The sequence below is a fragment of the Triticum dicoccoides genome, chromosome 1B (assembly GCF_002162155.2).
Source record: "Triticum dicoccoides isolate Atlit2015 ecotype Zavitan chromosome 1B, WEW_v2.0, whole genome shotgun sequence".
NCBI lineage: Eukaryota > Viridiplantae > Streptophyta > Magnoliopsida > Poales > Poaceae > Triticum > Triticum dicoccoides.
In genome coordinates, this window is record NC_041381.1 from 687396096 (window position 1) to 687422839 (window position 26744).

General features: G+C 47.8%; 1 protein-coding gene across 1 annotated transcript; it reads left to right on the forward strand.

Annotated features, from left to right (window-relative positions):
• Window positions 1-11612: 11612 nt before the first annotated feature.
• LOC119349691 (cinnamoyl-CoA reductase-like SNL6) lies at window positions 11613-17001 on the forward strand. The gene is made up of 5 exons (XM_037617776.1): window positions 11613-11954; window positions 13622-13797; window positions 16031-16231; window positions 16327-16480; window positions 16575-17001. Exons 1-5 carry the CDS (start codon window positions 11684-11686, stop codon window positions 16889-16891), a joined length of 1119 nt encoding a protein of 372 aa, XP_037473673.1. The 5' UTR covers window positions 11613-11683; the 3' UTR covers window positions 16892-17001.
• The last annotated feature ends 9743 nt before the right edge of the window (window positions 17002-26744 follow it).

Below are 26744 nucleotides of genomic sequence, written 5' to 3' on the forward strand. Positions count from 1 at the left end.
CAGGGCGGGGCGGCGCGCAGGGCGGGGCGGGACGGCGATAGCGTCGGGGTGGGGCGGGGCGGGGCGGCGACGACGAGGTGGTGGCAGGGGACGGCACGCGGCGACGGGAGAGGAAGGGGAGAGATCGAAGTCGGGAGAGGAGGACGACGCGCTAAGTGCTGTATATATAGCAAAGGCTTTGGTCCCGATTCGTGAAACAAACCGGGACTAATGCCCCCCTTTAGTCCCGGTTGGAGCCGCCAACCGGGACCAAAGGCCTCTTTTCAGCAGCCCAAAGAGCGGGAAACGAAGACCTTTGGTCCCTGTTGGTGCCGCCAACCGGGACTAAAGAGGGGCATTGGTCCCGGTTGGAGCCACCAACCGGGACTAAAGAGGGGCATTGGTTCCGGTTGGAGCCACCAACCGGTACCAATGGACCCGTCTAATTACTTTTTTATTTTCTGCAGCTGTTTTTTAGTTGATTCTTTCTGCAGCTATTTTTTTAGTCCCACCTCGCCAAGCGAGAGGCACTCGCAGCTGTTTATAAGCCCTGAGTGTAGAACGATGAAGAAGAGGCTCAATGCTCACCTGCAAGTTGGTTAGCTTCAAGCCTTAAGGAATAGGGTAGACTGCAGAGAGCTATGTGTAGTGCAGTTGACACTATTCCAAAAGGCTTGAAGCAAATTAACGAGCATTGCGCCTCTTTTTTATTTTTAATGACTTTTACAACTCAGAAATAAAAAGAAAAAAATAAATGTAGCAGAAAAGAAAAAAATCATATAAAAAACCACTCAGAAATAAATAGAAGAAAAAATAGTTTTGATTAACTTTACTAAAAAAATGAGCATAGATGCTTATTTTTAATGACTTTTTACAACTCAAAAATAAAAAGAAAAAAATAAATGTAGCAGAAAAGAAAAAAAAACTATATAAAAACCACTCAGAAATAAATAGAAGAAAAAATAGTTTTGATTAACTTTACTAAAAAATGAGCATAGATGCTTATTTTTAATGACTTATTGAAACTCAGAAATAAAAAGAAAAAAATAAATATAGCAGAAAAGAATAAAAACTATATAAAAAACTACTCAGAAATAAATAAAAGAAAAAATAGTTGTGATTAACTTTACTAAAAAATGAGCATAGATGCTTATTTTTAAGGGTTTTTATCAGTTTTGCCACCGGTTGTATAACACTACTTAGTTTTGCCACTAAAAATTTTGACTACTCAAAAATGCCATTGTTCTGTTGGACACAACCTCAAAAAGACCATTTTTCACCGTAGTCGTCAGGTCAATGGACGTTAACCGAAGGTAGATGACGAAAATACCCTTATCCCATTTGTCAACTCCCCTTTCTCTCTCTTTTGACTTGTGGGCCCATCTGTCAGGGGCGCATGAAAAGAGAAAATGAAAATTGGCTGTTCGGGGCTTCGAACCCAAAACCACGTCATGCACGGCGCGAGAGCGAACCAGCTGAGCTAGAGAACAATTGTAATGTGAGAGGAGATACATCCTTATATCATGCAGATGGAGAGGCAGCCGTGAAGCTAGCGTAGGAGCAATGCACGCGCAGGGTTTTGAACGTGCCGCTGCATCTACGTACTACATGCAGCGTCAGAAACTACAGCTGGCTGGCTGAAGCACTCTCGTAACCGAAAGGGGCCTGCAGACTGCAGTGCAGGTGATATACAGTACTGTACAGTGCATGATTCAGAAATAAACGTGACATGACTGACAGCAGGTGCTCGTGGCCACCACGCAACTGTTTTTTTCTGAGAGCTGATGTAACAGAGTCGCCATCTGCATGGGCCATGGATGGCTCATGCTGTTCAGGCCTCACCCAGGCATGCACGGGACGCATGGTACAAAGTATGTGAGGTATCTCCTTTCACATTAGAAAATTTCTGTAGCTCAGCTGGTCCGCTCTCGCGCCGTGCAGGCTGTGGTTTTGGGTTCGAAGCCCCGAACTGCCAATTTTCATTTTCTCTTTTCTGCGCCCCTGACAAATGGGCCCAGAAGTCAAAAGAGAGAGAAAGGGGAGTTGACAAATGGATAAGGGTATTTTCATCATCTACCTTCGGTCAACGTCCATTGACCTGACGACTACGGTGAAAATGGTCTTTTTGAGGTTGTGTCCAACAGAACAATGGCACTTTTGAGTAGTCAAAAATTTTAGTGGCAAAACTGAGTAGTGTTATACAACTGGTGGCAAAACTGATAAAAACCCTATTTTAATGACTTATTAAAACTCAGAAATAAAAAGAAAAAATAAATATAGCAGAAAAGAAAAAAACTATATAAAAAACTACTCAGAAATAAATAGAAGAAAAAATAGTTGTGATTAACTTTACTAAAAAAATGAGCATAGATGCGCTTATAGAGAAAATTTGACCTAAATTCATAATGAATTTCTACTAACTTCAGAGAAATTCAGTATGAATTTAGGTCAAATTCCCTGTATAAGGGCATCTATTTTCATTTTGAGAGGAGCTCAACACGGCAGAGAGGGAGGGGCTTATAAACCGGTGTGAACCCCCTTCGGTTGGCGGGACTAAACTCTGGCCGCAACGAGGACCAACCCTTTAGTCCCGGTTGGTGGCCTGAACCGGGACTAAAGGGCATCCTTTGGTCCCGGTTCAAGCCTCCAACCGGGACCAATAGTGGTGGGCCAGGAGCGAGGACCATTGGTCCCGGTTCGTCCCACCAACCGGGACCAAAAGGTCCAGACGAACCGGGACCAATGGCCCACGTGGCCCGGCCGGCCACTGGGGCTCACGAACCGGGTCCAGTGCCCCCATTGGTCCCGGTTCTGGACTGAACCGGGACTAATGGGCTGGCCCTGCATGGACCATTGCCCCCTTTTCTACTAGTAGGCGTACTCGAGGGAAGTAGGCGAAGATGCCGTACGTCTGAAGGCAAAGATGCCTTGATAACCCTTGGCGAAGATGCCGAAGTAGTCATGGTAGTAGTCGTAGCTCCGTCTTGTTGGTGCTTGTCTCGCGGTCTTCTCTTGTTCTCAAGAAGTTTGGCCGTAGCTTGATGTAGAGCCTTTTGGGACTTGTAGGTGTACGCATCGCGAGCATCTTCATCTTGATGGTGTTGTAGTGCTTGAGCTCGATGACGTTCCGAAGATTGGCCACTTGAGTGTTGCCGCCTTGAAGATGACGAAGGGGAAGAAGGCTTGTAGTTGGCCACCATGTCTCATACTTGATCCCTTTGTTCAGCCAACTTGGTGTCGAGGTAGTCCCTTATCCTTGCTTCATTTTGGCGAATGTCAATGGAGGGTCGCTCAATGCCTTGCATTGCTCGTTATAGTCGGAAGATGGACGTTTTGGTCATGTAGTTGTTCGCGTTGTCGTTGTCGTGGAAGACCGGAGATGAAATGCCTTGTCTATCCATCACAAGACTCTAGTAGAGGTGAGTAGGAAATGAGATAAACAATACCAAGTTACCTTTTCCCAAAGTTGAGGATGTATCCCGTTTCACTCAATGTGAGATGAAAGAATAGTGGAATTGGTACCGGACTTGTTCACTCACACCTATCAAGTAAAGCTTATGGTGGAGCTCGGTGAGGATAGTGACACAAATTTTTTACGCAAAATGTTAGCAAGAGTCAATAATGTTGGAAAAGATTCACAAATTTGCAAGTGAAACAAGTAGACCAATATCAAGATGTGGCACACGGAAACACACACAAGGATAGATAAATGGGGTCATGCAACCAAGGAATGAGCACAAAATGTGGAATTCACGGAAAACGCTCGTGTTGCACAACTCAAGTGAGATGCTAGCATGATTGCTCAATAGGCGGATACGACACTTGTGCACAAACTATAAGATGCAAAATGTATGAGCTTTCGATCCCAAGTATACTATGTGTATGACGTTCTCGATGTTCTTCTCAAGGTGATCCACGATGATCGGATATGACAATCTTATGTGCAATGTGGTATGATGCTATGGCTCTTGCTCACAAGCTCTTTGCTCTCTTTTTGCTTAAAAGCTTATTCTTTTTTTTATATGGCCACTTATGCAAAATGCACAAACCAAGATAGCAATTGTGTATATGCGGGAATAATCTTGTGACACAAGGGATGATATGATGATACCAATATGATATGGTATGTATGCAATGGAAGGTACGGATCACTAATGTGCACAAGTAACGTTGCCGGCAATACTCAAATGGCTAGTCTCGATAGGCAAGTGACGCAAAATGGGCTAAAGGGTTAACAATGTAATGGCAAGAATGTACAATGAAGGGATACCACGATACCAAGATGATACGGAGGTTACCGTTCTTGCTTACGGTTAGGTTGTCAAAATGGTGAAGTGGTCGATGCCGATGACGACCTCGTGGTGATGATGAGTGGAGGTGTTCTTGATGTAGATACCAAGATGATGTAGACCGTCCCTAAGTAGCCGAAACACCTTAGGAAACGGTGAAAAAACCGCGAACTCAAAATCTCAAGGAAAATGTCAAATGGTGGTAGCGGAATGCGTTGGTGGTTCCGGAGTTAGCAATGCGGAAGTGATGGTGGTGGTTGATGATGAAGCAACCGTCCGTAAGTAGGCGAAACACCTTAGGAGACTCAAGTCACCACTCAAGCAACCACAAATGTTGTATGGAGCAAAAATGGGTTAGGTTGCGGAAAGTTATGATGGTTTTGCGGATGATATGGTGGATGGCCGAGGCAAAGATGCCAAAATGCCAAATTTTTGATGGAGTCAAATGGTGCTAAAACCAAAATGATCAGCTCGGGCACATCGCTAGCTTTTCAACGAGCCAAAGAACACCCAAATCGGAGTTCGGGAGTAAAAGTTATGAGGGAAAACGTAAAGTGCACGCGGCTGATTCTGGGGGGTGCGGGTGCGCGGGGGTGGAAGGTGCGGGCACCCGGGGTGGTCCGAGGCAAACAGCCCGGGGGTGCGGGTGCCCGGGGTTTGGGGTGCAGGCACCCGGGGTGGACAGCGGGGGCGGGCGGGGGGGGGTCCGGGTGCCTGGGGTTTGAGGTCCGGGTGCCTGGGGGTGTCGGATTTGGGCGAAAATTCATGAGAAAATTAGAGAAATTGGTGGATTTCATGGAGGGAAAGGTGGAGATGGATGGGGGAATGCTAGATCCACTTGAAACCAAACAAATCCATGGATCAAATCCAACAAAATCTCATCAAACCAACAAATCACAAAAAAAATTGGGGCCATTTTTGGTGAGGAATTTTCGAAATTGGGGAAGAACACAACAAAATTAGGCTAGAAAACAAGACGGGGGGCTCCAATTTCGTGAGAAACCATGGCTCATGATGCCAAGATGTTGTAGGGTGGAACCCTAAGTGAAGATCTTTCACGAATTGGAGGGGGGATCCCCAAGAATAAGATGAACACAAGAGAGAAAACAAGAGGAACACTCAGGAACAAGTCCAATCACACATCCACTAAACCAACAAAAACACAAGATCCACAAGGTACATGAACAATCAAAGGGAAACAAAGCACATGGTAGAGTTCATCCCAAATCCTAAGAAGGAGATGAGGGCTTGATGATTCACTTGGGGAATCCTTCTCCCTTAGGAGGGCTTGATGATCCTATGGATCCTTCTCCCTTAGGAGGGCTTGATGATCCTAGGGATCCTTCTCCCTTAGGAGGAAACCCACAAGGGGAGATACATGAGCTAAGCTCTATGATTTGTGTCTATTTTTAGCTATCCCCTCTAAATGAGCTAGGTGATGCCCTTATATAGTTTAGGGACAAAATAAGAGAGGAGGGGGATACAAGGGCAAAGCCCCAAGGAGGCACGCAGGCTCTTGGTGTGGTGCGGGCACCCAGGGGACTCAGGCCCGGGCACCCGGGGTCGGTGCAGGGGGCTGGGCAGCTTCGGCCGGGCACCCGGGGTCCCAAAGCCCAGGCACCCGGGGTGTGTGCTAGGCCGGCGCGGGAGGTGGCCCGGGCACCCGGGGCAGCGAGGCCAGGCACCCGGAGTGGGCTGGGCCGGCGGCTGGAGGTGACCCGGGCACCCGGGGCTGTGGGGCCGGGCACCCGGTGCGACTGGGCCGGTGGCTGGGAGCGGCCGGGCACCCGGGGCTCCACCGGTCGGGCACCCGGGGCCGGCTGGGGGCGACGCCCAGGCAGCGGCCGGGCACCCGGTGCCAAAGAGTCCGGGCACCCGGGGTGTCCAGGGAGCTCTGACTCCTCTCGTTCTTCTCGCTTCTCTCCTTCTCCTTCTTCTTGACCATAGGTGCATGTGTCTCTGGGTGAACTTGGTGTTTTCGTCCGTGTTCCTCGTGACGATCTCCCAAGTACCTAAGAAAGCATAACATCTCTGTTTGAGGTAGGACACGATTCATATGCGATTCCGAGCGAGACTCGAAGAGGAAAGAAGTGACCTCGTTGTCGATGTTGCGTGCACGTGCTCTTGTCACCGGTCCTCTCGGTGCATGCGATGGTGATGGCGTGTCCATGTGGATGGACGAGGGATGCTCCGCATCATATCCCAGTTATAGTTGCATATAATTAAGTGATGTTTAACTTAACGAGTGATGTTTATTTAGTTAAGTGATAATTTGGCATGCAAACCATCTTTAATAGGGAGACCTATCATGATGCACCTGTTGCTCCAGGGGGATAGGAAGGGATCCCTTCAATGTATTCAGACCACAGTGTGGTTTAAAAAAATCTAGATATGGATGGGGCAAGACGGCAATGTGACACCCTGGATTTTGGGCCCTTTTTTTCTTTTGGATTGTTTGGATTTTTATTTGGAATTCCTTTTATGTGGCTATGTGGTCTTGAAGTATAAGAAGATTATCTCTTCTTCCTTTTGAAAGTGGCTTGTAATCCTCAAATCCATCTCAAGATCATGTCGTTTCCATCTTAGCCCAATCCCAATATTTAGTTTTTGGGAGTATTCCCTTTTCTATTAAAGGAATAACTCCTTTTGCCCTAGGTTGTGAAAAAATCTCAAAATTCCTTTGGACCATATGAACCTTGGATATGTAAAAATATTCAATATTTAATACTCATGGTGAGCACACTATCCAATCTTTGCTTCTGGTCATATTTTCAGTTTGTGAAGCAACTATATTTTATATTGCTCCATAATTTCTAAAAATTTACCAGGACATTCTCCTACCTATATAACCTCTCTCCACAAGATATGAGCTCATTTCGTTAAGCCAATAATCCTCTAAAATTCTCTTAAGTTCCTCTCTAGAGAGGACCACTGTGAAGGAAATACCATTTTTATTTATCCAAATGGTATGAAACTTTTACAGTGACTTCATATACTCATATAACTCCTCTACAAAAAATTCCAGTTCAATCCAATCATCTATGTGAGTGCAACTTCAACTTTCCTATTTCTGTCCAGTATGGCACATTGCAAAGCAAGTGCTAGCTACACCCCTTCGCTTGAGCTGAAACCTGTCCATAGTGATCACCTTAGTGGATGATCATCCTCAGCCAAAACTTAGGTCCATTGAACTAGTGCATTGCCCACACCTCTGATCAAACACCTTTCTTCTAATGAGGGTTTATGCCTCCTGCAGTCCCTCCTAGAACCATTGTTGTTGTTTCTTTGCACCTTGCAGCTAGTGGGGGAGTAACCAACCTGCCAGACATACTCGAGCTGCCCAAAACGCCTGTAAATGCCATGGCCACACGGTGACTACGTGGCCGGCATGGACGAACGCATGCTCTGGAGTTGGGACCCTCTGCCTCGTCTGTTTCCTCGAGCTCTCGACACCTAGCCTTGTCTAGCAACTCCGTAGAGGCCACACCTTCACTCTCGAACCCTCTCCTCCTCTTTCTTGCCCGACGCGCCACGGTGGACGCGTCCAGGGGCGGACCGCGTCTGTTCCACTAATGGCTTCGCCCCCAAGAGAATGGGAGGGAAAGGGAATGGTGAAGGGAACCATGAAAAAAAATTGACTTTTGTCCGCGCTGAGAGTGGCATGCAACTTCATTCCCTGTTTACGTGATGATGTGCCATAGAAGCCTCTTCGGCCAAGCTGGGGACCGAAGAGTTGATCTTCGGCTACAACAGCAACGAAGAGTTTGTCTTTGTTGCATATGTGGACGAAAAAGGGACTCTTCGGCCCGGGCACGAACGGAAAGGTAGTCTTTTGCCATGGTGAGGGTGGAGAGTGACTCTTCGTTCTAGAAGCGAATGGCGGGATGATATAACTGGAATTTCTGAAAGGGGCAATATAGTTTCGAGCTTTTTGTGCAAGAAGGACCCATGGCATTAAAAGAAACATCGAACAGTACGAAGCACCTTAGCAAAAATGAAAATTACAATGAAATCCTTGAGATGCCCTTCGTCTTCAACCTCCAGACCGTGTTGATGGCGGGCCGCCGCCGCCGCTCCACCCTGAGCCAGCCTGAAGTTGTTGGTTGCGGACAAGAAGTCGTCGAACGGGTCTATCTAGAAGACCACATCCGCCCCGGAGACGAAGAAGGAATAACTCACAGCCAGAAGGAATCCTCGAGAACCACACCACTCCCACAGGCTTCTTGACGTCGTGGTCTAGATGGGACCGAAGCCGGGGAGACTTTGTTGAACGAGGCGCCGCCGCCGCCGTCATCTGAGTCTCGCCCCAACAAACCTAGACCCTGACATTAGAAAACGATGCCAACCCTAACCACCTGCCCAAGCCAAACCACCGAGGTCCCCACCCCCCAGCCGCCGCCGGAGTGACAGGTGGAGCCAGAAACCACCGGCTTCACCGGCGGAGGGAGGGGCAGCGGTTTCTCCTCCTTTTCCGCCTCTCTCGTGCGGGGTGGTTGGTTATTTTTGTGCGTGGAGCATTAACTTCGAGATTTTGTAAAAAAATAAAATAAAACACAACCGATGAGAAGGGAACCACGGCACGGGCGGATTTGTGTCCCTAACGGCGTGATTAGTGACCACTCATACAGTGAGAAAGCAATACTGTACTAGTTAATTAATCAACTAAGGCCAGCAGTTCCTTTTGGGAGTGAGCATCGTGTCTCTTTCCCACCAAAAAGCCTAGACTAGTAGAGCACGTCGAGCGATTGATACGTACTAGATTACTAGTACCTAGCTAATCTAGCCAGACCCATGGTTTTGTTTCGGTCTCTAGCTAGGATATGAATCATGGCCAAGCCGATCTAATCCTAATCCTTCCAGATAAAGCGGCCCGGCCAGCCAGCTTCGCCGCAGCCAATGTAAGTAGAGACCGCCGCGGTCGCCGGCCGGCGCGGTAGCTGGAATCGGACAAATGCCACGGCGAAGGAACCAACTAGCTTCGTTTTTTCTCTGAAATAAATAAACGGACCGACCGGGCTGATGCTGTAGTACCTTATATAGTAGGAGTACTATATATACATATATGTACTACATACATGTCACGTGTGAATACCTTATACATGTACACCGGACTGCTGTTTTGGCTTTAGGGGTCAAAGCTAAACAATTGCGCGATCTAGGCTAACTATGCCATGCACACACAAAAAATGTAACTAATGGCGGCCAAGCCACCCACGAGCTAGTTTATGCAGACATTTGACTCCACAGTTTTCGGCAAAAACAACATATAACAACCAGAAATCGCGGAAAAGATTCAGGTGAACAAATGTACATTTGACTAGAGAGTTTTCGGCAAATTTAACATATAACATTTGACTGCGCACAAGTTTGAATTGACTACATGTGGCTCAAATCTACTTGTATATTTGATTGGGCGTGTGGAGGTATGTCTCCGGCAGATCTATCTTTGATGGATTTGCTCGGATCTCGTCGTTGTTCGTCTACGTTCGCGTGTCTTCGGTTTGGATCCTTCCGATCTACGTTATTTTTCATCGGCGATGGTTGTTGTTCTGGGGTGCTGGTCCTATGGGGCCTTAGCACAACGACTTCTCGACTGTCTACTACAACAAGTTGTGTCCGGCTCCGGCGATGGAGGGGCGATGACGGCGGCGCGCCTTCGGCTCGCTTCGGTGCTTGTAGTCGTCGCTAGGTGGTCTACATTCTGGATGTAATTTTTATTTCTGGTATTCGTTGTACTGCCATGATTGAAGATGAATAGATTGAAAGTTTTTCCGGAAAAAAAAATCTACTTGTATATTTGATTGTAATAACAACAACAAGAGTGCCCTGCAAGAAAACAAACAACAACTAGAGTCTACTTGTATACTCCTATCTGACTGTAACAGGTACTAGTTTCGTCGTGATTTATTGGTCCCCTTTGCATTCTGTGTTAAATTTTGACCATAAGTTTAACTAACAAAATATTCATGCATGTCACTAAAAATTATATTATTGAAAACAATATTTAAATATGAATCCAATAATATAATTTGGACAACGCTAACGCCCACACGAATGGTGGGAGCCAAACCCACTCACACGTCCTACAACATACAGACTATGCCATGTCACCGCATGCATGCATGTGAAGATCTTTTTCGATTTTCAGCTTTTAAAATGTTTTATCTCTTAAATAAAAAATTCGATTGAAGATCCGTTTTCACCGCTAAATCCCTCGCGACGAGATCTTCAAAATTAGATCTCATATCAATATATTTCGACAAAAAAAATTGGTTAAAAGTTACCATGTCTATTGCACATGGATTGCCATGATATTTACACTAAAGTTGCCATGTTATGTTTCAACTATTTTCTTCTATATTAAAAAGTCAATTTTGACATATTATAAAATGAAGAATTAAGAAACTAGACTTGCCATGCATCATAAACTATAATTGCTATGATACATGCACTTAAAATTGCCATGGTTCATGCAAAAAAATATTTTCATGGTCAAAGTACTGGAATTGCCATCATCAAAAGCTAAAATTGCCATGATCTAGAAACTAAAATTGCCACATGGCAACTTTAGTTTAAGCACCATGGCAACTACAGTGTAAACATCATGGCAACTTTTGGGCAAAAAATAAAATTTTGTCGAAACATATCAACATGGGGTCTAGTTTTGAAGATCTCGTCGAGACGGATTTAATGGTGAAAACAGATTTTTAATTTGCTTTTTTAATTAGGAGATAAAACATTTTTAAGCCAAAAATCAAAAAGATTTCTGCTGATGTCATATGTTCATATGTGGCAAAATGAGTGGTGATGAAGACGTGTGGGCGATGTGCAAACGCCCCACACGTGTGGGCGTTAGTTTTTTCGTATAATTTTTGTTAACATGCACTAACATTTTGGTAATTAAATCTGCGGTCAAAAATTGATACAAATTGTAAAGGGGACCAATGAACCACGACCGAGATAGGAGAGTCTACTTGTATAGTTGTATATATGATAATATGATCATTAATGGATATCACATGCTCAACGTGTGGAAATCGAACCAACGTCGTCGACCATACAAAATACTCGAATAATTCCTGCTAAACCGGCACCCAAATGCGTGATTATTCTATATAGTGTTCCCTCCTCTCTTTAATTTTTTTTGAAAAAAAATAAGAGAGGGAACACTAAGACTAGTGCACGTACGGCGCGCGAAGCCGAGCCGAGTTGGACACAAGCCGAGCCAGGACACGGAGCGCAGCCCAGCACCACGTCCGGAGCCGACGACGTGGTATCCGTCGTCCCCTATATATATATCCACGTCGCCCGCCCACCCATCATCACACGATCCACCACCACCAGCCCCCACTCCACGCCACGCCCCCGCGCCCCCGCGGCCACGCCAAGGCAAGGTGACACGGAGCAGAGCCGCCATGGGGGTGCTGCGGAGCACGCAGAGCATGGCGGCGGAGGTGGAGGAGATGCGGGCGGCGCTGCTGCTCGGCGCCGGCGGCCCCGGCCCCGCGTGGAGCTGGCGGCGGCGGGGCGCGGCCGCGGCGGCCAAGCGCGGGGCCGGCGCCGAGGAGGGCGCCGCGGAGGCGCGCGCCGTGTGCGTCACGGGCGGCATCTCCTTCCTCGGCCTCGCCCTCGTCGACCGCCTCCTCCGCCACGGCTACGCCGTCCGCCTCGCCCTCGAGACCCAAGGTCCGTCCCTTCTCCCTCCCTGCCTCGCTGACTCTTGACCATTTTCCCGAATTCAAAAATGCGACCGTCTTCCTTCCACGGACGGGGAATTTAGATGTTTTCTTTTCCTTTTTCCATCCCACATGCGGACGGACCGAGAGAGAGTTGGCCACCTTCCCCCGCCGTTTCGAAATTTCGCGGCGGATTCCGCAATGCTTGCGTTGCGGCGTGGATTCACACGTGCGTGCCTTCTTCTGCTCCCCGGATTTAAATTAGATACATAGAGTAGCTTGCACAGCTGCACTACGAGCCCATTATCCCGCCCGAAAACGTGGGCAAGCACAGCGACGGGGCCCATGGCGATTTGGTTATTCGGAGTGCCTAGATGCATAGGGGACAAGAAGATAATCTCAACTCACTTTCTTCACCACAGACCAGACCAGGGCCCTCCCATTTTCCTGTTTAACCGGTACGTCGTCGCCGCCGGTGAACAGGGCTGCGACCAGGCGCTGGCGACGTCGCCGCTAGCGACGTGTCCATGTGTTTGGTGCGCAGGTGTGTGTTTTTCCGCCAGAGACATGGACTTGTTGGTTCAAATTGGTCCATCTCCATCACAATCCGTCCGGAGCTCATGGCCACGTCGCCCTCGGTAGCAGCTGACGTTCCACCAATGCACTTCTTCTCGGCCACAAGAAAATTTTGCGTTAGAACCAAATCGGTCAGTTCAGGGTTCACCCTCTTTGGGTGAAAGGCGAAAGGGCCTGGGGAGAGTCATGCATAAGGGATGCGCCGGTTTTTCGCTCCTGAAGGTTCATGAGTTTCATTCTTTTCCCTCATCGGTTGCGGGGAAAGCGCCCGAATGGCGGTGTTAAACCGCCCATTCCATTTACGCGGCGTAGACCTGGCCAAGGTAATTTAGGTCAACTAATGGAGCACAAGGAAACATCAATTTTCACAGTAGCATTATTATGTACTGATGTTGTTTTGTACACCAGCCAACTCTACCAACTAGGGCTATTTTCTTTTCTTTTGGGGAAGAATCAAGGCTGTTTCACACACATCAGCACAAAGAAATTCAACCGTAGTCGTTTTCCGGCGGATATGATTATTTATTTGGGGCAATTAAGGTGTATATATGTGAATTGCATTTCTGATAAGGCTCCTCTTTTGTTTAGTAGTCACTCACTGATAGGATGATCACCTTTTGTTTAGTAGTTTCTCATTGATAGGATCACCTCAGCCTACCACCTCCTTGAATGGACCATTTGGGGGGAATTAATATGCTACCTAAAGTTAACTGATGTGTCATTCCTTGTCCGTTAGCAGCTTGTCAGTCTTAAAAGGCATAGTTTCCTAACCAAGGAGGATAAGAAACTGTGGGCACATGTTCTCGAACATTCACCCAAATGCGTGTAACTTTTGCCCATGTTACTTGCACCTTTTTGGAACAGAAGAAGGGCAGTTGTGAAAATAATCCGTGTGACATTGTGTCTGATCCTTATTCTGTGTCAGTAAAAATGTGTCTGACAATGTTGCCTCTTTACAATTACTGTCGAAAGTGGTTATTTTCTACAGCTTGATGAGTTACGCACTTATGAATTGGTGATGCCATGCTAGCCCATTCATAGCTCACTCTTACTGACAAGTTGAACTCTAAAACTAAGTTGTACTTTCTTTTTCTTTGGCAGAGGATCTGGACAAGCTGAGGGAGATGGATTTGTTCGGCGAGAATGGTAGGGATGGGGTCTGGACTATTATGGCAAATGTCATGGATCCGGAGAGCTTGCACCGAGCTTTCGATGGCTGTGTTGGTGTCTTCCATACCTCATCACTCGTGGATCCAGGAGGCATCTCCGGCTACACGGTGAGCTCACACAACCCCTTATCAACGTTCCTAAAATAGGTAGATATATGTCCCAAAAGTTCATCATGAGAGAATCATCGTGCAAAATATGTTGGATCAGCTCGTCTGCTTGTTTTGATTGTTTGCGGAAGGAAGATGCTGTTATTGACAGTGTCACTGCTCCTACATCTCAACTTGTGACACAAAAACTTTTGTCTTGTCTCTTGAAGAAGGCAAAGAGGTGGTACATTAGGGAATAGGTGGGTATCAAGTTGGTAAGGACATATGCGATATAGGTGGGTGTCAACATGATGAGGACTGTACTAGTGCTCCAAAATGTAAAGTACCAAGGGACATCATAGCTAACAAACAACACGGCAATCATATCAAATCAGTCATCTGTCGTTTACATTTCAGCGGGAGTCAGTTGCTATTACAGAGAGGTGAATTTTCATATCTAATACCTGTACACCTCGCAGCCAGTAGTTGCGCAAGTTAGCGACAACCCCTATCTTGTACTGTGCTGGGTTATTTCGAGCGGTGTTATCACAATATGTGATCACAAGAGTAAGAATTCGTTAATTTTCATGGTCATTTGCAGTATGAACTATGCACGATGCTTATCCTTCAATGAATCCTAGGAAAGGACCTTGGTTGGCTACATCATCCGTATCATGTGCATCTACTATATAACTAAGATTGGTTGGCGTGGTGTTCACCTCCGATTGAATCCTGCCAACAACCATTGATTTATGAACTTCATGAGGCTATGAAAATTTGATGTCACAATAGGCTTTGTGTACTTGCAGTGCTTGATTTTTCAGATGTAATTGCTGGAAGCTCTTTTATGTTCAGTTTCTTTCTACATTTTTCTGTTGCGCTTTATCCGACCAAAAGCATCAAAGAATTATCTCAAATGACCGCTGCAGTAAGAAGTAATCATCCAACCATTTGCTAAGCATACCCACTACAAAACCAGTGGCGGTAGGGGCCTACAGCCTACTGATTCCAAAATCCAGATATATGATGGAAATAGGTTGGACATAGTAGTCCAAATCAAGCCCCAAAATGGTTGCAATTATATCTTATATTCGCATGCTCGCATGGCGTCTGACAGTGGAACTACCAAATCCACTCAGATTGGTGATGTAGGGCCTCCTTTACTGGATCATGCCTGATGCTGACACCCATTGCTTCAGCAGACTCATCATAGATATGGATGTAGCTCTTGATCTTGCTTTGTAATATGCTACTATGTGTTTGCATTATTTATCTTGGCTTTGCATACACTTGAGAAAAAAAAATGCACGATGAAACATAATTTAGGTTTGTATTAGTACCATAGCATGTGATTTCCACCGGCACTTTAGATTACTTATCATGCAAAGCATCTGGCCTGGATACTTAGTCTACATGCCCTTTACCTGAGCTTTTAAGAGTACAACCTATGCTTGAGTTGCTGCTGGTTTGAACGTGTAGATATGAAAGGCATCATGTCGCTCTTTCGGTTGTCGAAAGCTCATCCTGTCAAAGAGCAACATGAAAATTTGAGAACTGCCTCTGCTTTGTCCGATGCGCGGAGTAGCTTCAGCCTCCTGGTGCTCTACTTTAGCACCTTTTTGGGTCAATAACAAGGTGATAGAATAAATTGGTTAGGTGGTGCTCTGCCTTGTCTTTTTTGACATTCTATGCCAGAATCCATAGCACTTTCGTCTCTGAAAGTTCCAACATGGTTCTTCCAAAGTCGATCATACCGGGTCGCAGACTTGCAGTATGCGCCAAGAAAAGCAGTACTTTGCGCAAAATATCAGGTGAAAGTTGACTTGGCTTGGCTGCAGCCCATTGACCGTCGGTGCTGATCTGGTTATACCTGCCCTTCAGTTTATTATGATGAGTTGAGAACTTGTTCAAGGTCCAACAGAGAGTAGTTGTAGACCTGTGCTACTAGTCTTGTTGAATACTTCCATTTCTGTGTCTTGTAGTCTTGCTGGATTCCCAGCTTTGTCATTCCTTTGAACGAATCAAAAGGTCCACTGAGTCAAATTTTGTGATTGTATATATATAGTCCTCTAAAATCAGTTGGGCTGTTTTTCAAACATGAAAAAAATATATTAAGAACACCTCTTATTTCTACATTATTACACCACCTGTGCTTTGCAGACAGATTCTTGGAATGTTATTAGACCGGGTCTTACACTCTTACTCCAAATTAGGTTGGCTCGCTTAATAACTTTTCTGATGTTCATTTGAACAGAAACACATGGCGACTCTGGAAGCCAAGGCGGCAGAGCAGGTGGTGGAAGCGTGCGTGAGGACGGAGTCGGTGAGGAAGTGCGTCTTCACCTCGTCGCTGCTGGCCTGCGTGTGGAGGCAGAGCTACCCTCACCGCCACCGGTTCCCCGCCACCGTCGACGAGAGCTGCTGGAGCGACGAGGCCTTCTGCCGGGACAAGAAGGTGGGATACTCTGAAAAACCTGTAGCAGACTCCCCATTATGTGATCAACAGGCAATGTATGTATCTAACGGTGTGATCAAATTAAAATTCTGCAGCTGTGGTTTGCGCTTGGCAAGACGATGGCGGAGAAGGCGGCGTGGAGGGCGGCGCGGGGCCGGGACCTGAAGCTCGTGACGGTCTGCCCGGCGCTGGTGACCGGGCCGGGTTTCCGCCGGCGCAACTCCACCCCCTCCATCGCCTACCTCAAAGGTTTGTATTTCTGTCTGCCCATTGTGTTTGGACCGAACCAGCATTGTCCTCAGAGCACTGACAGACTGTTGTTCCTTTGATGAAAATATATCAGGGGCGCACACCATGCTGGCGGAGGGCCTGCTGGCGACGGCGGACGTGGAGCGGGTGGCGGAGGCGCACGTGCGCGTGTACGAGGCGATGGGCGGCGCCACCGCCGCCGGCGGGCGGTACATCTGCTACGACCACGTGGTGCGGTGCGCCGAGGAGTTCGCGCAGCTGGAGCGGCAGCTGGGGCTCCGGCCGAGGGCCCCGCCGCCCCCGGCCGCCGCGCCCCCGTCGTTCGAGCTCTGCAACCGGAAGCTAGCGCGAGTGCTGTCCTCCCGGAGGCGGTGCACCCACGACGCCTACCTCCCCGTCGCGTACGACTGACCCGGCCCGGCCGGGATGAGTAGTCACCGCGTGGGAGCAAAGAAATGGCGTGCGTTGTACAGAGTTGTGTTGTGCCCCAGTGATAATAAAGCTGAGCTAGTTAGTATTTTGCCCGGTAGAGTAGGATGATGAAACCGTAGCGCGTGGCCGATTTGCTGGTGCCGTCGGAGCTCCGGCTGCACCTATGCGCCAAACATACCCAAAGCTACAACCATTTCAACGAGGTCTAGTAAGTAGGGCGATGATCCAGGAGCCGTGAGCATCCGAGCAGCAGAGAGCATCGACACAGAGTATCTTTCACTGGTGTAGGAATGAAATCACCATGCAGTAATGCTAAACGTACAAAGAGTTATACGCAATTACACACTGACTAGGATTCTTTCTGTCCAACTAACCCAGGATGCATTCCAGACTTCGCAAAGTGCATGCCTGAAAGACAAATTTATTTCGAAGCAATCATAAGCTCCAACAAGGTATGTAATCAGACTAATAGCACCAATTTGTTAACTAGACTAGAGACTATGCGGAAACATTTTTCTCCTCCCCCACACGAGCGGCTCTCACGCGTCTAGGGTTCCCCGACTCTCGCCACCGCCGATGATCTGCCTCGTATGATGTGACCTTAGGGCCATGAAAGCGCGGTGGATCCCGGCCCATGCTTCGTTTTTGGGGTCCTTTTGAGTTTATTTAGGGTTTGTGTCCTGCTCAAGAAGGCGAGGCGACTACGGCGCCCTATAGATGGAATAATAGTCTCACCGCCTTGCTCCCGTCCCTGCAATTAAATGGCGGCAATGGATCCAAAATTTTATTATTGGAGGTAGTGCGGTCATCAAAGTTAATGATAACGTCGGCCATTACTTCCAGGAAAAAAAGGGATTACGTCAGAGTGACCCATGTTGCCAATGTTATTCCACATTGTTCTGACATGTTGGCCATCTTGATTGACCGTGTTAAGCAGGACGATCGACTCTGCGGGAGTAGCGCTACACTTTGTGGGTGGTGACCTATCGACTCTGCAATATTCTGACAACACGATTCTTTTTATGGAACACGGCCTGGATAAGCCTCGAAATCTGAATACCTCTTGCTTTCAGCTTTTGATCAAATGGTGGGCCTTAAAATTAACTTTCATAAAAATGAATTGTCTGCTTCGGAGAAGTCAGCTACGCGAATGTTGCATACGCTAGCCTATTTGATTGTGCCAATTCTCGACTAAATAATTGGGAATTCCATTCCATTATCAGCGCCTCACTAAGAGCATCTCCCATCTCCAATAGAAGATGTATATTTGAAGATGTAAAAGCAGGCGATGTATAATTTGCATCATGAAAAAAGTCCCAACTCCAACAAATGATGTATATTTGATGATGTAAAACTAGTGCTCCATCAGATGATGCATATTTGAAAATGTAAAACGGCTGACAGTCGCGGGCAGACTACAACTGCACTCCAGCCACTGTACAACCACACTCTTTCAAATCAAAATCATTATATAGACATGTAAATGAGCAATATTTTCAGATCTAACATGAACTCAACTTCCATAGCAACATATTTCATAATCCAACAAACAAAAGTGCATCAGATCAATCAAAGTTCTCGTCCAACAAATTAAAATGCACATAAAGATAATATCCAACATAGCATCTCAATTTTCACCCTCTCCATTATCACTAGTCACATTGTGGACATTGGCTGCATCATCATCAATGGTTTCTTTGCCGACGTTTTCATGCGTTGATGCATCGATGCTGCCACCTCCATAGGAAGCACCTCCAATGTCATTCGTGTTGCCATTGAAGCCACCTCCCATGCCACTCATGTTGCCAACAGAAGCACCTCCCATGCCACTCATGTTGCCACCAAAGCGACCTCTCATTCCACCAGTGTAGCCACCGAAGCCATCTCCCATGCCACCCATATTGTCGCCGAAGCCACCATCCATGTTGCCACCAAAGGCACCTCCAATGTTTCCACTGAAGGCACCATCCATGGCACCTCCCATCATGTTCATGTAGCCACCCATTTCATCACTCATGGCGCCTCCCATTCCTCGTCCCATTCCACCACCGAAGGCACCTCCCATTCCACCCATGACACCTTCTATTCATCCCATTCCTCTTCCCATCAGGTTTCTCATGAGCATTTGCTTCTTCATGATCATTTCATCATGACAAAGCTTGACATACGCCTTTGCTTTGGGGCCGAGGCCACTTGTGTCCATGAACATAAACTTGAGTGCCTTCTCCTCCACCAGCTTCAGCTCATCGTCCGCCACCTTTCCCTCCTATAGTTCAACCTTTATCTCCTCGACCACCGCCCTCTGCCGCTCTGCTTCCCCCTCTCCTCAATTTATTTTAACCTCAACATTTTCTTCTTTGGCATACTCTTTCCTCGCAATAACAATGACAACAAATCCTTATTTAAGATAATTTTCTCCGGCCTTCGAACCCTTTACTATTTTGCTTACATCCGGCCTATATGATTTGGTCGCCGAGTGAGGAGTGGGGCTCCTTCTCTCCTCACCATCATCATCCTCATGATCAACAACACAACTTTTCTTCTTCGAAGCATCAAGAGAGATTTTCTTCCACGCGGTGCAAATCAACACATCTTCTGCGTTGGTATAATTTGCGATTCTTCTGCGATGCAGGGCGTTGTAGCAACTAGGAGGCGCTGACGTGGTTGCCCGCCATCTCACCGGGAGGAGCGAGGTTGCATCTACCTCCCCTCGCCACATCCTCGTGCTTGCCGGGGTACTGTCGCGTCGGCCGGAGCAGCTAGATCGCTTGGTTGTGCTTCTATAGAACCCAATTGTAATTAGTTTTTGCCTTGAGTGTGCTTTATGCTATTTTTAGGGACCCTGTTTGTAAATTTTATTGCTGACAAGTGGGCTTCACATATGGCCTAAAATGATTTTTACAGGATCAGCTCTGATGGAACACATGCTATATTGTAAAAACATGTTGCAGTATATTGTAAACCGATTTTGTGGTGCTCTATGAGATTTTTAAGGTATAAACCAAATGCTACTCCCTCCGTCCCATAATATAAGAACGTTTTTGACACTTTTTATATTATGGGACGGAGGGAGCAGATCACACTACTAGGGAAAACCCTAGTAGTAGCGCGGGTTTTGAGGCTAGCAGCAGCGCGGGTGGCCGCGCTACTAATAAGACGCTACAACTAACTTATAGTAGTAGCACGGTCCGTACCCACGCTACTACTGTTGATGATATCAGCATCGCTTTTTACGAACGCGCTACTATTACTTAGCTGTAGCGATTTCGCAGTCCCTCGCTACTGCTATTTCTTTCATCATTTTCCCTCGTACACCTTTCCCTTTCAGTTTCCCTTTCTGATACTAGATACTAGGTACTGCTACTAGATATCAAATTCATAAACCATTACTGGGTAGTACTCCCTTCGTTCCAAATTACTCGTCGTGGTTTTAGTTCAAACCACGATGAGTAATTTGGAACGAAGGGAGTACTAGATAACAATTTCATTCATAGTCAACATGCATCCTCAAGCAGTACAAGGTCATATCAACGGCGATCAGCATATGTAGTTCTAGATGATATCAACAACGATCATCATATGTAGGTCTAGATGATATAGCCACACACACATATGTAGTTCTAGATGATATAGCCACACACACACATGTAGTTCTAGATGATATCGAAGACAATCATCATCCTCAAGCCTAGGCGGTTGGTGTTCCTGATAGTAATTAGGATGGCCTGTCCAACATGAAGATTCTTGCCATCGACGAATTTCTTCCACCCAACCGAGTTTAAGTGTGTGCGACCGTCCGTGTCCACGCGGTAAGTACAGGTTGTGACGGAGCCCCTTGCAGTAAGGCGTAGTCCAGCCAAGCCTTCTTCATCAAGCTTGATACCATAACTCACAGATATGCTCTTTGCCAATTTCTGAATAAGAAAAACATATCAATTAATAAATAGCCTCGCAAATAAGTACATATGGATTATCTACACTATTAATAGTTTCCTTAGATTCTACACTAATAAGCATGTGATTGAACTCTACACTAAAACATATCATCAACTAGATTCCACACAACATACCATATCATTGGACTGTACACTAAGTATTTCATCGGATAATTTGCATTTGTAAGTATAATATACCATATCATGTCGATCAACCATGGTATTTGTCAGGCGGGTCATGAATGGCACCCCGACAAAGTCAGCACGTGGCGGAATTATGTCCCACGGGTTGGATACCTCCTCCTCGTCCAACCTTGTTCTTTGAGCTACGATGGCTTCATGAAGTGGGTCCTCATCATCTTCATCGAGTGGGTCCTCATTATCATCATCATCTTCATCATCTTCGTCATCTTCATCATCTTCCACCAGGTTGAGATAAATGGCAGCCAGCTTGGGTCTTTCTGCTCTGAAGGAGAAGCTGATCAACTCACCACCAGTAAGACGCATGCGAGCGACGAAACGGGCCCATCCATCTCCTCCAATCTGTGACATATTGTGTCCTTTCTCGACCTCCATAGTGTACGGCCCCCCAAGAGCCTCAAATGTCACAGTGTCTCCTGTCAGCTTGTTGAATTTCAACCTCACATTGCATGGGACGATCTGTGTAAAATAAGCAAAATGACACAATGCAGTAATGCCAACACTAAAAATAAAATAGTTATTACATTTCATCTAATTTCTTACCGCTGCATGACGAAAACTCGGCTGGAAGTAGATGCCGAACAGCTTGCCAGTTGCAAGGCTGCTGGCGCACCTTGACTTGCACAGTCGACATAGTGGTGGTGGTGGTGACGCTATTTTTCCTAAAGCAATATGAGCAAAGGATTAACGATCCACTTCACAGGGAAGAAAAACAGTAGCATGTGATATTTTTGGTTCTTCCGCGAGAAGCAATTTGATGGAAAATTATAATTCTAAGATCTAGTAACATATTAGATGACAAGGTATCACCTACATTTTGCCAAAAAGTAACTTATTAAAAAAACAAAAGCAACTACGTACCTATCCATGTACAGAAAAAATAACAATAAAATGGTGCATACTAAATCAACTAAATGAACTAGCCTACTAAATCAACTAAATCAAAATGTTCTAAATCAACTAGCCTACTAAATCAACTAAATCATATCAACTAAATCAACATGTTGCATATAAACTAGCCTACTAAATCAAAATATAGCAGGCAGGAGGGAGAAGGAGGGGCGACTCGAGGAGGGAGAAGAGAGTAGGACAGAGGAGGAAGGCGGAGCGAGGAGGGGCCGGCCGGTGGCCAGTGGAGGGAGGACGGAGGAGGAAGGCGGAGCAAGGAGGGGCCGGCCAACGGCGAGTGGAGGGAGGACGGAGGAGGAGGCCGGTACCGAGTCCAGCAAGGAGGAGGAGGTGACGGCGGCGCAGAGGGAGGAGGGGCGACGGGGAAGGACCGGCGCGAGGGATTGAGAGGGGATCCAGTGAGTGTGTGACTGTGAGTGGATCGGATAGAGGAGATGGGGAGTGGGAGATGGAATGGCTTAGCAGTAGCGTGCTATAGAGAAAGACGCTACTGCTAAACTACCTAGCAGCAGCGCCTTTCACAAAGAAGCGCTACTGCTATGTGTCAGCATGTAAAAATAGACTTAGTTCAATGTATCAAAAATACATTGATCATCAACGATCTTTTCGTGTACAATCTAATTTGTCAATATGAGTCCTCACCGGTTTAGGAACCGGTGAAGACTCATATTGTAGCCACAAATTCTACACATAGAGTTCAATGAAGACCAAGTGCTTGTCAAACTTTGAGAAGTAACATATTTAAGGTGGTAGAAACTCTCTTCACGGAGCGAGGTGGGACTAAAATTTTCTAGTAAACTTAGCAGTAGCGCTTATTGGCGAAATGCGCTGCTACGTAGCAGTAGCGCTCGTCGTTATAACGCGTTGCTGCTATAACTAGCCTCGCGGCGGCCTCGTGGGAATTATAGCAGTAGCGCGTCTTTGAGCGGACGCGCTACTGCTATATTTATTTCAGCAGCGAGTTATGCTTGAGCTCGCTACTGCTAATTAGCAGCAGCGTCTTATTTTAAAGCGCGCTGCTGATAAGATTCTGTGTATAGGCTTTTCCCTAGTAGTGTCACTGCTACTCCTCCTTCTGTTTGATTTATGGGATTCGAATACCATTTCATTGCAAAGTCAACGGTTACTCTTCCCGCATCGTCACCTTAGAGCATGTCTAGTAGAGCCCTTAAACCCTCAAATAAATAGAAATAACCGTTTTTTACGGGTTGAAACGAAAAAACATCAAATACTAGAACCCCTAAACCCCTAAACCCTTAAAAAAATTGCGGATTGGATCTGGGGTTGCCCTCGCAATCTGTAAAAGTGAGGATTGGAGAGGGAAACCCACCTCCAACCCGCACTCCACCGGTCGTTGCGCGGAAGGGAAGTTTCCCCTCGTGCGCTCCCTCCCGTCGGCCGCCGCCGGACTCCTCCGTCGCCCCGGCCACCCTGCGGTGAGCCATGGAGGCGCCGCCGGACTCCTCCGTCGCCCCGGCCGCCCCGCCCGCGTCCTCCCTCCCTTCGCCCATCGCCCCGCCCCCGGCCTCGGCCTCGGTGACGCCTGCGCCGGCCCTGTCCTTGCTCCCTTCGTCCGCACCGGAGGTGCCGTCAGTGGTGGCCGTCGGCGCGAAGAGGCGACGTGCTGGCCAGCACGTCGTCCTCCCCCAGCCCGCCCCGACCGTCGCCTCTGTTGCCCCGGCCGCAGCGGCACCGAAGGTGAGGAAGAAAACTATTAAACCATGCATCAATGATCTTCATTTCCGTGTTTATTTGAAGGTTGATTGTGTTTTTCTAGTGAAAATTGTGATATGTCAAATGACAGTTTTAAGGGTTAGGGTTGGGGCAAAGACTAGAACCCTCAAACCCAACCCTTATAACGGAATATTCTGTTATAAGGGTTGGGTTTGAGGGTTCTAGTCTTTGCCCCTATTTTTCAACCCTTAAAAGTGTCAAAAATGGCCAATTCTCAACCCTTAAAACTTGTTTTAAATTTAAGGGTTTAAGGGTTGTACTAGACATGCAATGCCGCCTCCCCTGCGCCACCTGCTGCCGCTGCTCCTCGCGGCGGCCGCGGCCTCCACGGCCGCCGCGTTCGTGCTGGAGGAGGCCACGGTCGACTCCATCCACCGTGCCTTCGCCGCCGGCGATCTCACCTTGCGCAGCCTCGTCGAGCTCTACCTGTGCCGCATCGCGTCCCTCGACCCAGCCCTCCATGTCGTCGTCAAGATCGACGCTGACGGCGCGCTTGCCACCGCCGACCGCGCCAATGCCGCACGCCTCGAGGGGGCCGCGCTCCCGCCGCTACACGGCATCCCCCTACTGATCAAGGACAACATCGCGATGATCGGCGATGGATCCAGGAGGCTGAACGCGGCGGCCGGGTCGCTCGCCCTGGTTGGGTCCTGCCCCGCCCGCGACGTCGGCGCGGTGGTTCTAGGCACCGCCAGCCTCAGCGAGTGGTGTAACTTCCGCGCCCCCCTCATCCCCGCTGGCTGGAGCCCCCGCGCCGGCCAGGGCATTGTGAGCAGCAAGTCATCACTAGAGGTAGTGCGGCCATCAAAGTTAATGATAACGTTGGCCATTACTTCCAGGCAAAAAAGGGATTACGTCAGAGTGACCCATTGATGTAGGGCGGAACCCTATGTGGACAATCTTTCACGTTTGGAGGGGATCCTATGGGGAATCACAAAGAACACATGGAAGCACAAAGGGGAAACACGGGGAAAACGAGGGAGAATCACTAAACCAACAAGGAATCAATCACACGAGTGCTAGATCACCGACAACAAAGAGTAACATATGATCCACAATCAACAAAGGTAAGGATACAAAGGGAACCGATCTTCTCTGTGAGGAGGTCTTGAATCCGCGAGGGGATCTTCCCGTAGAGGGGTCTTGAATCCAAGTGGATCTTCTCTGAGGAGGCCGCGGTCTCTCACGAAGAGGAGATCCGATGGATGAGCGAGGCTCTATCTCACAAATGAGCTAAATCAACGCTAACCCTAAAACGTACGGGAGGAGGGAGTATATATCGTCAAAGGGTCGAAGGGATACATGGGTCACGGCCCAAAGGAGCTGCGTGCAGGCAGAAGGCGCCGGATGTCCGGGCGTCGGGCCGGATGTCCGGTGGCTCGCGAAGGGCCGGATGTCCGGGCTGGAGGGGCCGGATGTCCGGTGCTTCCGGAGGGGCCGGATGTCCAGTGTTGAGGCCGGATGTCCGGGCTGTCGGGGTGGCCTTCTGAGCATTCGGGACGCCTGGGCTGGATATCCGGGCAGGAGGCCGGATTTCCGGTGGATGGCCAGATGTCCGGGCTGGACGCCGGATGTCCGGTCGCTGCAGCTTCTTCGATAGAGGGGTGGCCGTGTACATCATCAGGGGCTGGATGTCCGGGGTCCTAGCCGGATGTCCGGTGCCTAGAGGCTGTTTTGGCCTTCTTCCATTGGTTCTCTTCTTCCATGGACTTGGGGTCTTGTCCATCTTCATGTGCATCCTCGGGAGGGTCCTCTTGGTACCTAATCATGCACAACATTCAGGATTGATGTAGTAGCCATGTCTCAGGAGGGTCATATGATATATCACTAAGGAGAGAAGTCACCTCGGTCTCGAGAGCTCGACCTCGTGCTCTAGTCATGGGTCCTCTTGGTGCTTCGTGAGGCGACGAAAGGTCCATGGGGATGACCGAAGGATGCTCCGCATCATCTCCCCCCCCCCTTGTGAAAGATCTGACCTCGGATCGAAATCCTCATCACCATGGTACAGGGAGAGTTCGGAGACATTGAACACGTCGCTCACGTTGTACTTGTCGCGTGGGAGATCGATCTTGTAAGCATTGTTGTTGTAGCATGCTAGCACCTTGAAAGGTCCGTCGGCTTGAGGGAGAAGCTTGGACTTGCGTTCGTTGGGGAAGCGGTCCTTGTGAAGGTGTAGCCACACGAGGTCTCCAATGTTGAATATCATGGGATGCTTGTTGACGTTGAGCTTGGTCGCAAGTCGTTGTACTTGGCGCTCGATGGTGTGCCTTGTATCTTCATGCATCTTCTTGATGTAGCTTGCACGGGCACTTGCGTCGAGGTTGGTGCGCTCTTGTAGAGGAATAGGTAGAATGTCCAATGGGGACAACGGGTTGAAGCCGTAGACAACCTTGAAGGGGGACTTGCCGGTCGTCGAATGTCTTGCACGGTTGTAGGCATACTCGGTGATGGGTAGACACGCCTACCACTCCTTGATGTTCTTCTTGATCAACACGCGAAGTAGAGTGGAGAGTGTACGGTTCGTCACCTCCGTTTGGCCGTCGGTTTGAGGATGGTAGGCCGAAGAGAACAAGAGCTTGATCCCTAGCTTGGCGCATAGCGTCTTCCAAAAGTAACTCAAGAACTTGACGTCATGATCGGAGACGATTGTCTTTGGTACTCCATGGAGTCGCAAGATTTCCCTACAAAAGAGATTGGCAATATGTGAAGCATCGTCTATCTTGTTGCAAGGAATGAAATGTGCCATCTTAGAAAATGGTCCACAACAACAAAGAAGGAATCCTTACCATTTTGAGTTCTAGGCAAACCAAGTACAAAATCCATGCTAATGTCTTCCCAAGGTTGATAAGGAATAGGAAGAGGCATGTAAAGACCATGCTATTGAGCTTTAGACTTAGCTTTGCGACATGTTGAGAAACGGTTGGTGAAGCGTGAGACGTCGCGGAACATCTTGGGCCAAAAGTAGTTCTTGGAGAGCGTGGCGAAAGTCTTGTCGCGTCCAAAGTGTCCCATGAGTCCTCCTCCATGAGCCTCTTGCAAAAGGAGCAAACGAA

Excerpts from the sequence above, each read along its gene's own strand:
- LOC119349691 (XM_037617776.1), top strand. The coding sequence starts at position 11,684 with ATGGGGGTGCTGCGGAGCACGCAGAGCATGGCGGCGGAGGTGGAGGAG. Across the intron at positions 11,955-13,621 it reads CCTCGCCCTCGAGACCCAAG|AGGATCTGGACAAGCTGAGG; the intron begins GTCCGTCCCTTC and ends TTTCTTTGGCAG. Across the intron at positions 16,232-16,326 it reads CCTTCTGCCGGGACAAGAAG|CTGTGGTTTGCGCTTGGCAA; the intron begins GTGGGATACTCT and ends AAAATTCTGCAG.